The following is a 14,985-nucleotide window of genomic DNA, read 5'->3' on the forward strand; positions in this document are numbered from 1 at the left end:
CACCTAAGCAGTTAACCATTTCTATTATGCATTTGATCGGTTGCTTGCGTCATCTCGACTTCTCCTTATTTCCATTTGCAACGTCTCTTTTATCTTTTTTTCCACTCATGCCTTTCTCTGCTTGATTTCTCTTTGTTTTTATTCTCTCATTTCTCTCTCTTGTTTTGCCATTTGTTTCCTTCTCATGGTTTCTTATTTTCTCTCTCTTTTCTTTTCTTTTTCTCTCTTGTTTTTCCTCTCTCTTCTTTTTTTTCTTCTTTTCTCTTTTTTTCTTTTCTTTCTTTTGGTTATGGTCGAATCCTATGGAGACTGCCTACGTATCATAACCCCGCATGAATCAAATCGAGCGTAGTTCTTAGGATAAGTGTAAAAATAATCAATAAAATATTTTGGGATTTTCAAATTTTTATAAAAAAAAAGGAAAATGCTTTGATTACAACGACTCAAAAACTAACAGACTCAAAAGAAACTAACAGACTCTGATGAAAAGATGAAAATACAGACTTAAAAGCAAACTAACAGACTCTAAAAAAGACGAAAACACAGACTCGAAAACGGACTAACAGACTCTAATGAAAATTATGAATACATCAATGCCTCAACTGCTCCTGGGTCCGCGGGACATCATTCGGTCGCGCCACGGGCCTATGCGCTAAATCACCTTGGAGGTGGTAGAGATCTTCCATTATCTGGCAGACAAAGGTCATCACAGTGGCAAAGAACATGGATCTAGTCATATCCTCACAACTACTGCACTTCATCGCGATGTAGTTAGCGATCCTTCTGACTCTCTCTCTTATGACACCCTTTTCTTGCAACAAATGCCCAATCTGCTTGTCCCTGACTTCCAAAGTTTGTTCGGCTACTTGATTCTGTTCTTGGAGTTGTTGCAGGTCTCTTTCTAACTGTGCCATTGTTGTATAACAATGTTCTCTTTCAGCCTTAAAGTCTTTCGCCTGCTTGATCATTTTGTTCTCAACGGTGATGACCCTTTTCTTCAACCCCGCAACCTCATTGTCGTATTTCTCTTTAGACTGTTTAACCAGACGCGCTCGTTTTTCCGCATTCTTAGCCAATTTTGTTCGAGCCCTGGCTAGTTCACCCTCTGCTTTGTTCAAATCAAAACCATACTCATCCACCTTCTGCCTAGGGTTCTTTATAAGCTTTTCATCCTTTGCACTTTTGACAGGATTTTCAGCTGCTGTTTTCATTTCTCGAATCTGGGCTTGAAGGGCCTCATTTTTTTGGCTAGCTTTTTCTTTTCACCCTCATCCGCTGCAGCTTGCAAACCATTCTCGAATTGGAGATCCCTGACTTGCTTTTCCAGCTTTCCTATTGTGGCCATGTACTCATTCTCCTTGGCCAACCAAGCCCACTGTTCTTGCGATGCCTCAACGAGTTCCTGAATCTGAGGCTTTTTGGCTGGTCTTTCCGATTCGGACCTTTTAGTGTTCTTCTTTCTATACCAGACAAGATAGGCGGGTGAGACCTCGCCTCTAGATAGGTCACGCACTCGAGTGTTTGCTGTCAAATACTGTCACTCATTCCAAATAGAACGATATGTTTCTTCATGAAATTGGTCGTCAGAGCTAACCTCGACCGCATAAACATTAAGATCTTCATCTGGGTGCATCACCTGACACTTCCCAACTGTCTCATCACCCGGTATGTAGCGTAAGGCTGAATGCCTCGAAGACCCATTAGGAGGAATTAAGGACCAGTGGCGGGCATATACACAATTTCTTCAACAGGAAGCCAACCAATGTCCATTCTATTTGCCCCGCAGTGATGGAGCGAAGGAGGGATACCCAATCTCCAAACCCCTCTGGTAATTTGAACCCTGAAATCCTTGTGTCGAACTCTTCAATGCAACTTTTCTCTGCGGACCCATAACTCATATACTGAGGGCGGTGACACAGGTGTTTGATCATCCACATTTGTAGTAGCAAATTGCATCCCTCGAAGAAATCTGCCCCAACTTTACAAGCTGGGAGAGCTCGGTATATCTCAGATACTATCATAGGGGCAAGGGTGCTCTTAGCATTGGTAATCAAGACTTTGACGACTCCAGCCACCCGCAGATCGATATTCCCATCTTTCTGGGGAAACACCACGAGGCCTAAGAAAGCTACCATGAAAGCGAAATGCCTATGCTCATCCCAATTTGCTCGGTTCCCTTTGCTACAAACCCCGTTTTCCGGGTTGTTGAATCCTCCTATATGCTCGTGCCTCTGGTATATAAAACGTAGAGTGGAAAAACCATCCTCCAACTTGGAGTATGAGACTCCCTTGCTTATTTTTAGCAAATCCATGAATTTGTGAGAGTTAACAGCTCTTGGAGCGATCAGATACTTATGCCTCAGACCTTCAGTACTTCCCATATAACCTGATATCTCTTCCAAGGTGGGTGTCAGTTCAAAATTCGAGAAATGTAAGACGTTGTGAGCTGGGTCCCAAAATGTAACCAACTCCTTTATGATGTCTCCTCTAGGCCTTATCTTCAACAACCCGGTGAGGCCTCCCTAATGTAGATTGACCTTATCTTGCTCCGATTTACCCAAATCCTCCCACCACATATGCAACTCCAAAGGGATCTTGTTCATGACTGTTATTGGCAAACTTTGACTCGTGCTCATTCTGCACATTTATTAGGGTGATTAAGCAAAATCAAGACTCATTTGACTCAAAAAAAAAGTTAACACTATTTTTCTCTCTTTTCTTTTCAAATTTTCATTTCAAAATAAAACCCGGTTTTGCAAATACGGCCTTTCGGCACTTCCGGGGAGAAGATTTAAGGTTGTGCTTGCTAACCGGCCAAAAAGTCAAAAAAGAGACCAAAGGTGGCTGTTCTTGCAAAAACAGCCTTCCGACGTCCTTTTGGGGACATTCGGCTATTTTTGACAAGAATGGCTTCACCTTACTTATTTCCAACAAAGTAAGAAAATTTTGATGCCTTTTGGGCTATTTTTGCAAAAAGGAAGTTGGACCCTATGGGGATTGCCTACGTATCCCACATCTGGTGAGAATCAAACTGGTGTAGTTCGGGCAATTTAAAACAAAAACCAACCTTTTTTTCTTTTCTCTTTTTTTCAAAATAAAACAAAATTTTTTCTTTTTTTTTTCTTTCCAGAATTTCGGCAGATTTTCAGTACCATTTGGACATTGGTTTTTCAAAACAGGTGATTATCTCACTTAGCCCTCACACTGCTATTTTCTTTTTTCAACTTTCTCCTATTATTCAAAAGCCGGTCAGCATGCAAATCCGAAGCAAATAAATGCACAAGTAGCAAGTAAGATGCATCAGGATGGTCTTTTCATTTCAGGTACACCTGTCCTAGACAGACCCAACCCCTGTGTTGAGTCTCCAAAGTCAAATGCACGTGATGCAAACAAACGCTCCTACTAGGGATCCGACATGAGGTTAAGTTATTCTAAGTTTAAAACCCGGGTGTATTGTTCTAGACCTGGCTTACCCGAGCGGACAACTCAAGCCGAGGGGGGCTGCGTACCGATAACCAAAAGATCATCCGGCTTTGCAACTTGTCCGAAACTCGTTCTATTTGGGATATGACACTAACAAAAAGAAGTCACGACCAGCGTGCACTCCTTAGGAGAGAGAAGAGAGGGGTTTCGTAGCAGTTTATATATACAGTTCAGATAATATCAAAGCGATAAAAGCAACATTTAGCACATTAGGCCCAAACATGTAATAAAATCAGATAATAAATAAAGCCAAATATAACAATTTATCTAAACTCGAATCCTGAACCCTGAACCAGAGATTCTGGGTTCTTATCCCCAGCAGAGTCGCCAGAGCTATCACACCTCCTTTTTACCTACGCCCCCGTAAGGGGTAGTAAGGGAGTTTTTTCCAATTTAAAGTGACAATCGAAACGAGATCATTTTTTAATTAAAATTCAGGGTCGCCACTTGGGATAATTATTGGTATCCCAAGTCACCGGTTCAAATCCCGAATCGAGGAAAACATTGACTCTGTATTACAGTCCGCGAACACAGAAACTCGGGTAAGAAATTCTGTTAACCCGAGAGAAGGTGTTAGGCATTTCCGAGTTCCGTTTTTCTAGCACGGTCGCTCAACTATTATTATTGGCCTATTATCTGATTTTAATACACTTTTAAACCTATGTGCATTTTAACTTTAAACCGCTTTTAATTAATTTTAGGAAGATTCAACGTTATTTAAAACACGCCTTGAACCACGCCACATGAAATGCACCCGCGGTCCACGACATATTTTATTTAACGTTGTTGAGAATTGGAGTTGGGTCACATGAAATGCACACCCGAATTTAGGGAGGTAATTTTAAATTATGCGCCTAAAGCAACTACGCATTTTCAACTTTGCGAGGGCTATGGAAGTTCAACTAAATGGCGTGCCTCAATTTCTAAGGATTCAAGTATTAATTAAATGAGGGCCATGCAATTTGAGATTTTTCTTCGGCACGGCACACCTCGATTCCATTATTTAAAGGAAACTTGAACTAAATTTCGGAGGGCCATAAACTATGTATTGCCTAATATAGCACGCCTCCGATCTACTCAACTAAAGAAATTAAAGATATTCATATTTAAAGTTGTACTTTTACTTTCAGCACCTCCCAAGAAATATAATACATTGCAGAACTTTACATTGCAGAACTTTTGACTAGGGATCGATTGCAGAAGCGATTTATTAGAACCAAGAATCCTCCTTATACGTGTATGTATACAATATTGTTTATAGAATGAAATAGACAAGGTAACGTATAACAATTACAACAAGATAGAAAAAAAACAATCTGTAAACTTGTCATATGAGAAGCAGATTCAAACTTTCAAAATGAACCAAAATACACTGCTGAAATCGACTCCATTTGATTAACAAATTGTTCCATTTAGAAATGCAGAGAATGCAAATTGTTCCATTTTAACAACTTTAATCTGAATATTCAAAACTTCGAGAATAAAAATTCATTCAAACCATAAACACTAAGATAGAACACTACAATTCTTGAATTAATTAAATAAAGGAGGTAGAAATGGACCTCAATGTCTTAGAACCTCCAGATGTGTTACATGGCCGGAAAACAGAGTCTCGAACGGAAACCATCGGCAATGGCAAACATGAACCTCGACTCAGCCATGTCTCAATCAAATCCATATTTGAACACCAAAATTCTGAGATTGAAACTAACGACGCATAACATTTTTCTTTAAAATCGAAGCCCAATTAACACAAAAACATAAGCAACCTTTTTTAGTATTTTTTTTATTCTCAATGAAAACGGAAGAATAGAAGAAGAAGATTAAAGAGTTCCGAAACACCAAATCCTCACTGCCTTTTTCCAAAAATGTGATTATCTTTTTCTCCCTCTACGTGTGTGTGCGCGCCTGAATCTACTTTTCGTTCAAGGGAGGAAGATGGGGATTCAACTAGGCTCTGTTTTTCGTCGAGCTGCTGGAGGAGGAAGATGAAGAGAGCAACAGCTGGTGTTCAAGATTTTGGCGAGTTTTGGTTAATGGGAAGAAGCAGAAACAGCGATGGCCATAGAGATGGAGTTTGGGTGCTAGGTTTTTTTTTTGAAAGAGAAGATGATCAACGATGGGGGTGGTCTGATTCTTTTTGTTCTTGCGACTGTTTCTTGGTTGAAGCTCAAGCCATGGAAAACTTTTGTTCTTCAATGAAGAAGAAAACAACCGAGCAGTGGGTGGGGGTCTCTATGGTGTTATGCGACTGAAGGATCTCTTTTTGTGTATAGGCGTTCACTTTCTGTATATTTTCGTGTGGTGTATTATATAGAAAGTGAAGGGAAAGGTCCCCCTACCCAAAACGTGAATGAGAGAGAGAGAAAAAGAATTTCTGTTATTTTTTGGATTCCAATGTGCATGTGAGTTGGTTAGGAATAGATAAGGTGGGTTCCACATGATTTAATGAATTGATTCTTCTTTGCAAATTTACTCTTCTGTTGCTTCATTACTCTTTTTGTTTTGCAAACTTTTTTTTTTTTTCTATTAAGGATAAGATAACACTAGTTACAAAAATACTATTTATCTAAAGTAGACAATATTAAAAAGAGAACTAAACTAATCCTATTAGAGAAACTCAAATACTACTCGATATTTACTAAATACTTATAACTTAAAATTACACTAAACCAAGTAAAAATATTTTTTGAAACTTTTCTTTTATCCTTTGTAAAAATAAAATAAAATAAAACTAGCTATAAAAAAAATATCTATAATCTAACATAAAGAACAAAAATATTTTTTTTGTTAGTTTTTCTTCTTTTTCTTTTAGTCTTTGAAATAAGATAAACTGAAGAAGTTTAAAAAATAGCCAAAATAGTGATTTTAGACCTAAACCAAATATCTACATGCTAAAATATAAAAAATCTTGGGGAGGGTAAAAAATCACATGTCTACAACAAGTACACGACCTACTAGAAGTTCTACAAATAGAGTATGAAATAAATACAACTGATTTGAATGAAATGAACAATAAATAAGGAAAGAGGAAGGGGACTCCAAGGTCTACGAACGTCAGCAGATTTACCTCAAGTCTCTAACAGTAATAATTCGAGTTGATGCACCTCACGGACAGCTGGGACCAATACAAAAATCTGCATAAGAAGTGCAGAGTGTCGTATGAGTACAACTGACCCTGTGTACTATGTAAGTGCCGAACCTAATCTCGACGAAGTAGTGACGAGGCTAAGGTAGTCACTTACAATAACCTTTACGCAGTGTAAAATAACAGCATGAAAGAAAATGCAAAAAATGAATTAATGCAGTTAACAAATGAAAATAACTCAACCTCCGAAGGAAAATCAGTAAATACCAGAAATACCAATTGTTAGAGTCTCGCATGAAAATACCAAAGCCAACACAACACAATAAGGAAATAGAAATATATAGATTGTTGCAATGCGCAACTCGATCCCACCGTACAACACAATTCTCCCTTATTCCCCCATAATAATAAATAAATATATGTTGCGGCGTGCAACCCGATCCCACCATATAATTAGAATACAGATAATAATTCACCCTTATTTCAACATATCTATCCACCATTTTCATCTGTTACGGTGCACAACCTGTTCCCACCGTATCAATATAAATTTACCCATTTTTTGCCATATCAATCCATTCTTATTTCCTATGTTGTAGCGCGCAATCCGATCCCACCGTACAGTATGCATAAATCAATAAGTGCATTTAATTTAACAATTTAAATCACAAGATTCCTCTATGATTAATGGATATGACGTAGAAACAGAAATGAAATCTCGTCTCAAATTAAGAATCCACTATAATGAATACTAAACAACAAGACAATTTAAATAAATGACAACTAAGGGTACAAGTAAGTCATTTAAGGCAAGTAATAGTAAGTCATGGAAGCATTGAAGAATCTAACATTTTTTAATACAAGAATAATAAGTGACAAGTAGAAAATAAAGACCTCTACGAACCCCGCAGATGCGAAGCCTTTACACCTCTTCTTCCTTCGCAAATGCGAACCTGAGAAGATCGCAATTGCGACCCAAATCTCGCAAATGCGAGAAACCAGCCCCGGACTCCTGCTTTGTAAATGTGAAGTATTCTTCGCAAATGAGAGGCCCGCATTTGCAAGCCAGACCTTGCATTTGAGAAATCTACAGTCCAGTACCAGAACACACATGCACCAGCTAGTTTCTAAGTCCAAAACCACTCCGAAGCCTATCCAAAACTTACCTGAGCCCTTGTGGCTCCAAACCGAATATGAACACAAGTCCAAAAATATCATACCAAATCACTCGTGTGATCAAAACACTAAAATAACACCTAGAACTATGAATCAGACACCAAAACGGATGAAATTTTCAAAGAATCTTAAGAACTTTCGTTTTAACAATTGGACGTCCGAATCACGTCAAATCAACTCCGTTTTGCATAAAATTTTACAGACAAGTCATAAATACTAAAATAGACCTATACCAAGTTTCGGAACCAATATTCAAATTCGGTAGCAACAACGTCAAACTACGGTCAAATTTATGAATTCTTTAAGCCTTTAAACCTATAATTTTTAACAAATTGCGATAAATCACGCTAGGGACCTCTGAATTAGATTTTGAGCATACGCACAAGTCCCAAATCACGATACAAATCCACATAGATCGTCAAAATATAGACCCGGGTCTGTTTGTTTTAAACATCGACCGAAGTCAACCCAAATAAGTTTTAAAGCACGCTTTTCACATTTTAATATACTTTTCAAAACATAGAATTAAGGGTTAAAACTCTAGATTACCTATTGGGTCATCACAACTATAGCAACCAAAAAATATTGGAATAAATGAGGCAATTATAGAGAGGTTTGGTTATATATTAAAATCACAAAATGTAACAACTCGGCTGGTTATTTTGAGAGTTATAGCCATGTTCCCCTATTTACTACTCATTTTATGCTTTATAGCTTCTATGTGACTTGACAGGGTAGTTGGTTTGGGTCTGGAGAGGTTTTGGAATGAATTGAGACACTTAGTCTCAAGGTTGAAAGCTTAAGTTAAAATGGTTGACCGGATGTTGACTTATGTGTAAACAACTCTAGATTGTAGTTTTGATGGTTCCGGAAGCTCCGTTGGGTATTTTGGACTTAGGAGTGTGTCCGGATTGTGATTTGGAGGTCCGTAGTTGAATTAGGCTTGAAATGACGAAAGTTGAAAATTTGGAAGTTTGACCGAGAGTGGACTTTATGGATACCAGGCTCGGATTGGGATTCTGGAGTTGTAGTGGGTCCGTGGTATCATTTTTTAACTTGTGCACAAAATTTGAGGTCAATCAGACGTGATTTGATAGGTTTCAACATCATTTGTAGAAGTTGGAATTCCTTAGTTTTTATTAGGCTTGAATTGGGGTGCGATTCATATTTTTGATATATTTTGATGTGGTTTGAGGGCTTGACTAAGTTTGTATCATGTTTTAGGACTTGTTGGTATATTTGGTGGAGGTCTCGGAGGCCTTGGGTGGAGTTCGGATGGTTAACGGATCAAATTTAGAGTTTGAAAGATTGTTGAAGCTGGGAGTCTTCTAGTGTAATCGCACCTGTGGAGCTTTGGTCGCAGGTGCGAGGCAATATGCGAGCTGGGGAATGCAGATGCGGCCAGGAGTGAGGAAGGCTATGGTCGCAGGTGCGAAGGATTGGAGAGGTGGCTTACATGCTTTCTTTGCCACCTAGTTTGTCGAGTGTGTATCCAGTATTTCATGTTTTTATGCTCCTAAAGTATGTCGGTGATTCGTCTCATGTCTTGAATTTAAGCACGGTTCCGTTGGATGGTAGTTTGACTTATGATGTGTAGCTGATGGCCATTTTGGATCGGCATGTTCGAAAGTAAGGTCAAAGGGCATAGCTTGAGTGAAGGTGCATTGGAGAGGTCAGCCAGTTGAAGAGGCTACTTGGGAGAGCGAAGGGAGATACAAAGCACATATCCACACCTATTTGTGAATCTATGTACGTTTCTAGACAAGTTCTAGGACGAACATTTGTTTAAGAAGGGGAGGATGTAATGACCCGACCGGTCATTTTGAGAGTTGTAGCCCTATTCCCTCATTTACAGCTCATTTTATGCTTTATAGCTTCTATGTGACTTGCTAGGGCAGTCGGTTCGAGTTCGAAGAGGTTTCTGAATGAATTGAGACACTGAGTCTCAAGGTTGAAAGCTTAAGTTGAAATGGTTGACCGGATGTTGACATATGTGTAAACGACTCCGGAACAGAGTTTTGATTGGTTTGTTAGCTTCGTTGGGTGATTTTAGACTTAAGAGTATGTCCAGATTGTGATTTGGAGGTCTGTAGTTGAATTAGGCTTGAAATGGCGAAAGTTGAAAATTTGGAAGTTTGACCGAGAGTGGACTTTGTGGATACTGGGCTCAGATTAGTGTTCTGAGAGTTGGAGCAGGTCTGTGTTGTCATTTGTGATCTGTGTGCAAAACTTGAGGTCAATCGGAAGTGATTTGATAGGTTTCGACATCGTTTGCATAAGTTGGAATTCCTTAGTTTTCATTAGGCTTGAATTGGGGTGCGATTCGTATTTTTGATGTTATTTGATGTGTTTTTAGGGATTGACTAAGTTTGTTCATTTTTTAGGACTTGTTGATATGTTTAGTGAAGGTTCCAGGGGCCTTGGGTGGAGTTCGGATGGTTAATAGATCAAATTTAGAGTTTGAAAGATTGCTGAAGCTAGGAGTCTTCTGGTGCAATCACACTTGCGGAGCTTTGGTCGCAGGTACGAGCTGGGGAGCGCAAGTGCGGCTAGGAGTGAGGAAGGGTATGGTCGCAGGTGCAAAGGATTTTCCGCACCTATTGGTCACAAATGCGGAGAGGTTGGGCGCAGAAGCGGAGGCCAGCGCAGGAGCGGGAAACAGGGTCGCACTTGTGTTTGCACAGGAGTGGATCTTGGTCCATAGGTGCGAAGGCCCAATTTCAATGGTTCACCATAGAAGCGGAAGGATTGTCGCTTTTGTGACACCGTAGATGCGGTTAAGTTTTCGTAGGAGCGAAAAGGATGGACAGAACTTTAAATTTGAGGGTTCCATGATTTTCTTCATTTTGAACATTCTAAGCTCGGCATTAGGCGATTTTTGAGGGGGGTTTCGAAGGGATTCTTGAGGTAAGTCACTTGTGGTTAAATTTACTCAATAATTATGTTTCCCTATTGAATTTTCCACCTAGTTTGTATGTTTTTGAGGTGAAATTTATGAGTTTGAGGCTAGGAATTTGGAGAGTTTGATTTGGGGATTTGAGAGGCAATTTGTTATCGGATTTTGGTAAATTTAGTATGATTAGACTCTTGGTGGAATAGGCTTCTCGATTTTTTGACTTTTATTGGATTCTGAGATGTGGGCTTCGGGTCAACTTTTGAGTTGACTTTTTGACTTTTGATTAATAACTTAGTATTTTCTTATGGAATTGATTTCTTTAGCTTGTATTGATTGTATCAAATTATTTGTGGCTAGATTCAAGACATTCGGAGGCCGATTCACAAGGCAAGGGCGTGTTTTTGTAGGGATTTGCGATTTGAGGTAAGCAACAGTTCTAAACTTGGTTCTGATATGAAAACCTGATTAACGTGTCATGTGATTGGTGTTTAGGTGACACACATGCTAGGTGACATGCGTGTGAGTGTGAGCCGTAGTAATTGTGACTTGGTCATTACTATGGAACTGTATAGTTGAATAATCTGTTGTTATCCGTATATTCTCCATGTGTTACAGAAATTGAACTACAAATCATGTTAGAAATCATGCTTAGGCTATGTGGTGATACTGTAGGGACCCACAGAGGGTGTGCTACATGTTGAATTATCTGCTAAATTTCCACTTTGTACTCGGTCATAAATTTTTACTTACATATTATATCTCACTCTTTATTGTTCTTTATTTATACATTATATCATTGTTGTTTGGGTCGATTATCATAATTATTGAGAGCCCGAGAGACTGGTGAGGTTGATGACTCAGTGAGGCCGATGGCCTGATTGTGTGAATATTTATTGGGATCGGGATGCACGCCACAACATGTTTTACTGATTTATGCCACATTTGGCTTATTATAGCGTTTGGGCTGAAGGAGCCCCTCCGGAGTCTGCACACCTATAGTGAGAACATGTACCTACTGAGTGCGAATGTCGAGCGATTGGGAGAATTGAGAGACTGTGATGAATGAGTGACTGTGAGGTTGGAGTGAATGGCAGGACTGAGTGATTGTTACTTTGAGAATATGCACTTGATTTCATTACTGTTGTATTTCAGCTGGCATATATCACTGTCATTTAGTCTCTGAGAGATACTATATCCTATTTCAATTGAACTTGACATGAATTAACTGTTTTTGTTTTAGAAGTCGAACTTGAAAGCATGCCTATTTTCCTGTATATATTTTATGTAATAGAATTGTATCTGTGAAGCTCGTCACTACTTTCAGTCCAATAGTTAGTCTTGTTACTTACTGAGTTAATTGTACTCATGCTACACCCTACATTTTGTGTGCTGATCCAGGTGTTTCCGAACACAGTGGGTGCTGATTATCTGAGCAACTTGATCATTCGGAGATTACGGGTAGCTGCCCGACATTGGCAGTCCTTGACTCTCCCTTCATATCTTTCAGCTTTATGTATATACTTTAAGCTTTTCATAGGCAGTATTTTCATACTTGTGTTGTATAGATGCTCATGTACTCAATGACACCCTGGTTTTGGGAACTTCCGTATTGAGTTTTGACTTTCTATCTAGTTTATGATAGCTTTAATTATTCAAACCTGTGTTACTTCATTTAAAAGTGTTGGAAATGTTTGAGGTGTCGTTGGCTTGCCTAGTACCACATTAGGCGCCATCACGACAGGCTAAGTTTTGGGTCGTGACAAGTTGGTATCAGAGCCTAGGTTACATAGGTCTCCTGAGTCATGAACATGTTTAGTAGAGTCTTGCAAATCAATACGGAGACGTTAGTACTTATCTTCGAGAGGCTGTCGAACCCTTAGGAAACTTCACATTCTTGTATTCTTGTCGTACGGATTTGTTGATTCCGAAAACTAAGTTTCTGTTATTCTATTCTCTATGGATGGTGAGGACACGTGCTACTAGGCAGGATGGACAACCACTAGTACCACCAGCTAGAGTCACGAGAGGCTGAGGTCGCGGTAGGGGAAGAGGTGCATCTCGTACAACAGCTAGAGCAGCACGTGCAGATCCACCAGTTGCTCTAGCTCAGGAGCAGGTTCTAGATGTAGTTTAGCCAGTGGGGCCAACTCAGGCACCGGCTGTGCCCATTGTAATTCCAGGCCTTCAGGAGGCTTTGGCTTAGATTTTTACTATGTGCACTAGCCTCGCTCAAGCCGTTTCTATTCAGACCATGCCAGCCACTTCTTAAGACGAGGGAGGTACTCAAACTCCCACCACCCATACTCTAGAGTAGGTGAAGCAGGGACATTAGATGCTGGGGGTATTGCCATCCTAGCCGGTTGCAGCTGCTTAGGACCAGGTGGGTACCGTTATGAGTGAGGATGAGCAGAAGACACTTGAGAGGTTTGAGAGACTCCAGACTCTATCATTCAATGGGGCTGAGTCAGATGATGCTCAGGACTTCTTAGATAGGTGTCATCGGATTCTTTAACCGCGTGTATTCTGGAGAGCAGTGGGGTCTCGTTCACTACTTTTCCGTTTACTAGGGCTGCCTTCAGATGGTGGGAGACCTATGAGAGGAGAAGGCTAGTCGGTGCTACACCACTTTCATGGTATGAGTTCTTTGTTCTCTTCTTGTAGAAGTTTATGTCACCGACCCGTAGGGAGGAGCTGCGTAGGCAGTTCGAGCAGCTACGCCAAGATGGCCTATCTGTGACCCAGTATGAGATGAGATTTTCAGAGTTGGCTCGTCACGCAGTTTGATTGGTTCCCACTGAGAGGGAGAGGATTAGGAGGTTCATTGGTGGCCTCACCTATCAGTTGCATTTTGCTATGACTCAAGAGAGTGTATCTGGTGCTCGATTCAATGAGGTGGTTGATATTTCTCATCGGTTAGAGATGGTTTGTAGTCAGGAGTGCGAGGAAAGGGAGGCCAAGAGGCCTCGTGGATTGGGTAGTTTCAACGGTGTTCCTTCAGGGGGTCAGTTCTACTACAACAGGGGTTGTCTGTCACGCCCCAAACTTGAAGAGGCGTGGCCGGTACCCGATGCTGTACTCAGCCCGAGCGTACCACTCTATAACTATGAACTCTGGAGGGGTAATTCTCAACTTAGGCCGAGGAGTCCATATTCTGAATCGTCTAAAAATAATGTTTCTCTTATGTGTGGGGTAAACATACCCAAAAGCTGATATATATATAACTGTGCCAGTTGATTAAGCTGCTATGAACATCTACTGATATAAAAATATACAGGACTCGTCTACAAGCCTTTAGAGATAACTGAACTGTACCATGGTCCGGACAGGACCTCGATCTACCCATCAAACCTGTATGTATAAAATGGACTCCAAGGTCTAGACCTGGTAACTCCGAGGAAGTGGAGCTTACCAACCAAGTTGATGTTTGACTCTGCCTGCTAGGAGGGTCTGTCCAACTGTCAATGAGGACCTGCAGGCATGAAATGCAGCATCCTTGGAAAAGGGGACGTCAGTACGAATAATGTACCGAGTATGTAAGGCAACAGAATAACTGAAAGCTGAAACTGAACTAATATATAATAACTGAAAGTAATTGGGAGTCAAAGATAATTTGAAGATATGCTTACTTGCCGATACTGACTCAACTCTCTCAATATAGTAAGTAAAATAGTTGTCCGGCCTTATAAGGCTCAGTATATGTAACTGATCTACCGTAGTAGGCTCGCTCATAGGCACTCGGCCATATTAGGCTCTATATCTCGGCCATTCTGGGCTCGCTCATAGGCTCTTGGCCAAAGTAGGCTCGGTATATAACTTACCATCTGATAAGAGGTTGCCCAATAGGGGCCTGCCCATCGATTATAGCTCGATGGTAATGAAAATAGTCCGATTATAGCTCGATGGTGGTAAAAATACTGTAATATATATATATATATATATAGACTCTCTGCTCTCTTGGCTGACATAAGACAAAACTAAACTAAATAGTGGAGAGGTTCTCTAGATTATGTTCCCAGCAGAGTGATTTCATATTTGAAGACCCAATGGATGGTTGGGAAGCGTTGTTTATCTTATTTGGCCTTTGTGAGGGATGTTGGTACTGATACCCCTACTATTGGTTCTGTCCCAATGGTGCAAGATGTCCCAGATGTATTTCCTGCAGACCTGTAGGGCATGCCACCCAACAGGAATATTGACTTGGTGCTGGGCACTCAGCCCATTTCTATTCCTCCGTATTGTATGGCACCAACTGAGTTGAAAGAATTGAAAGAGCAACTTCAAGAACTTTTTGATAAGGGGTTTATTAGGCCTAGTGTGTCATCTTACAGTGTACCGGTTTTGT

General features: G+C 40.2%; 1 protein-coding gene across 1 annotated transcript; it reads right to left on the bottom strand.

The window, feature by feature from the left end:
- Positions 1-396: 396 nt before the first annotated feature.
- Positions 397-5,765, bottom strand: LOC142179593 (uncharacterized). Its single transcript, XM_075250498.1, has 2 exons — positions 5,046-5,765; positions 397-2,637 (listed from the first exon to the last, which is right to left on the bottom strand). Exon 2 carries the CDS (start codon positions 1,209-1,211, stop codon positions 591-593), a length of 621 nt encoding a protein of 206 aa, XP_075106599.1. The 5' UTR covers positions 1,212-2,637; positions 5,046-5,765; the 3' UTR covers positions 397-590.
- Between the last annotated feature and the right edge of the window lie 9,220 nt (positions 5,766-14,985).

The sequence above is a fragment of the Nicotiana tabacum genome, chromosome 1 (genome assembly GCF_000715075.1).
Source record: "Nicotiana tabacum cultivar K326 chromosome 1, ASM71507v2, whole genome shotgun sequence".
Taxonomy (NCBI): Eukaryota; Viridiplantae; Streptophyta; class Magnoliopsida; order Solanales; family Solanaceae; genus Nicotiana; species Nicotiana tabacum.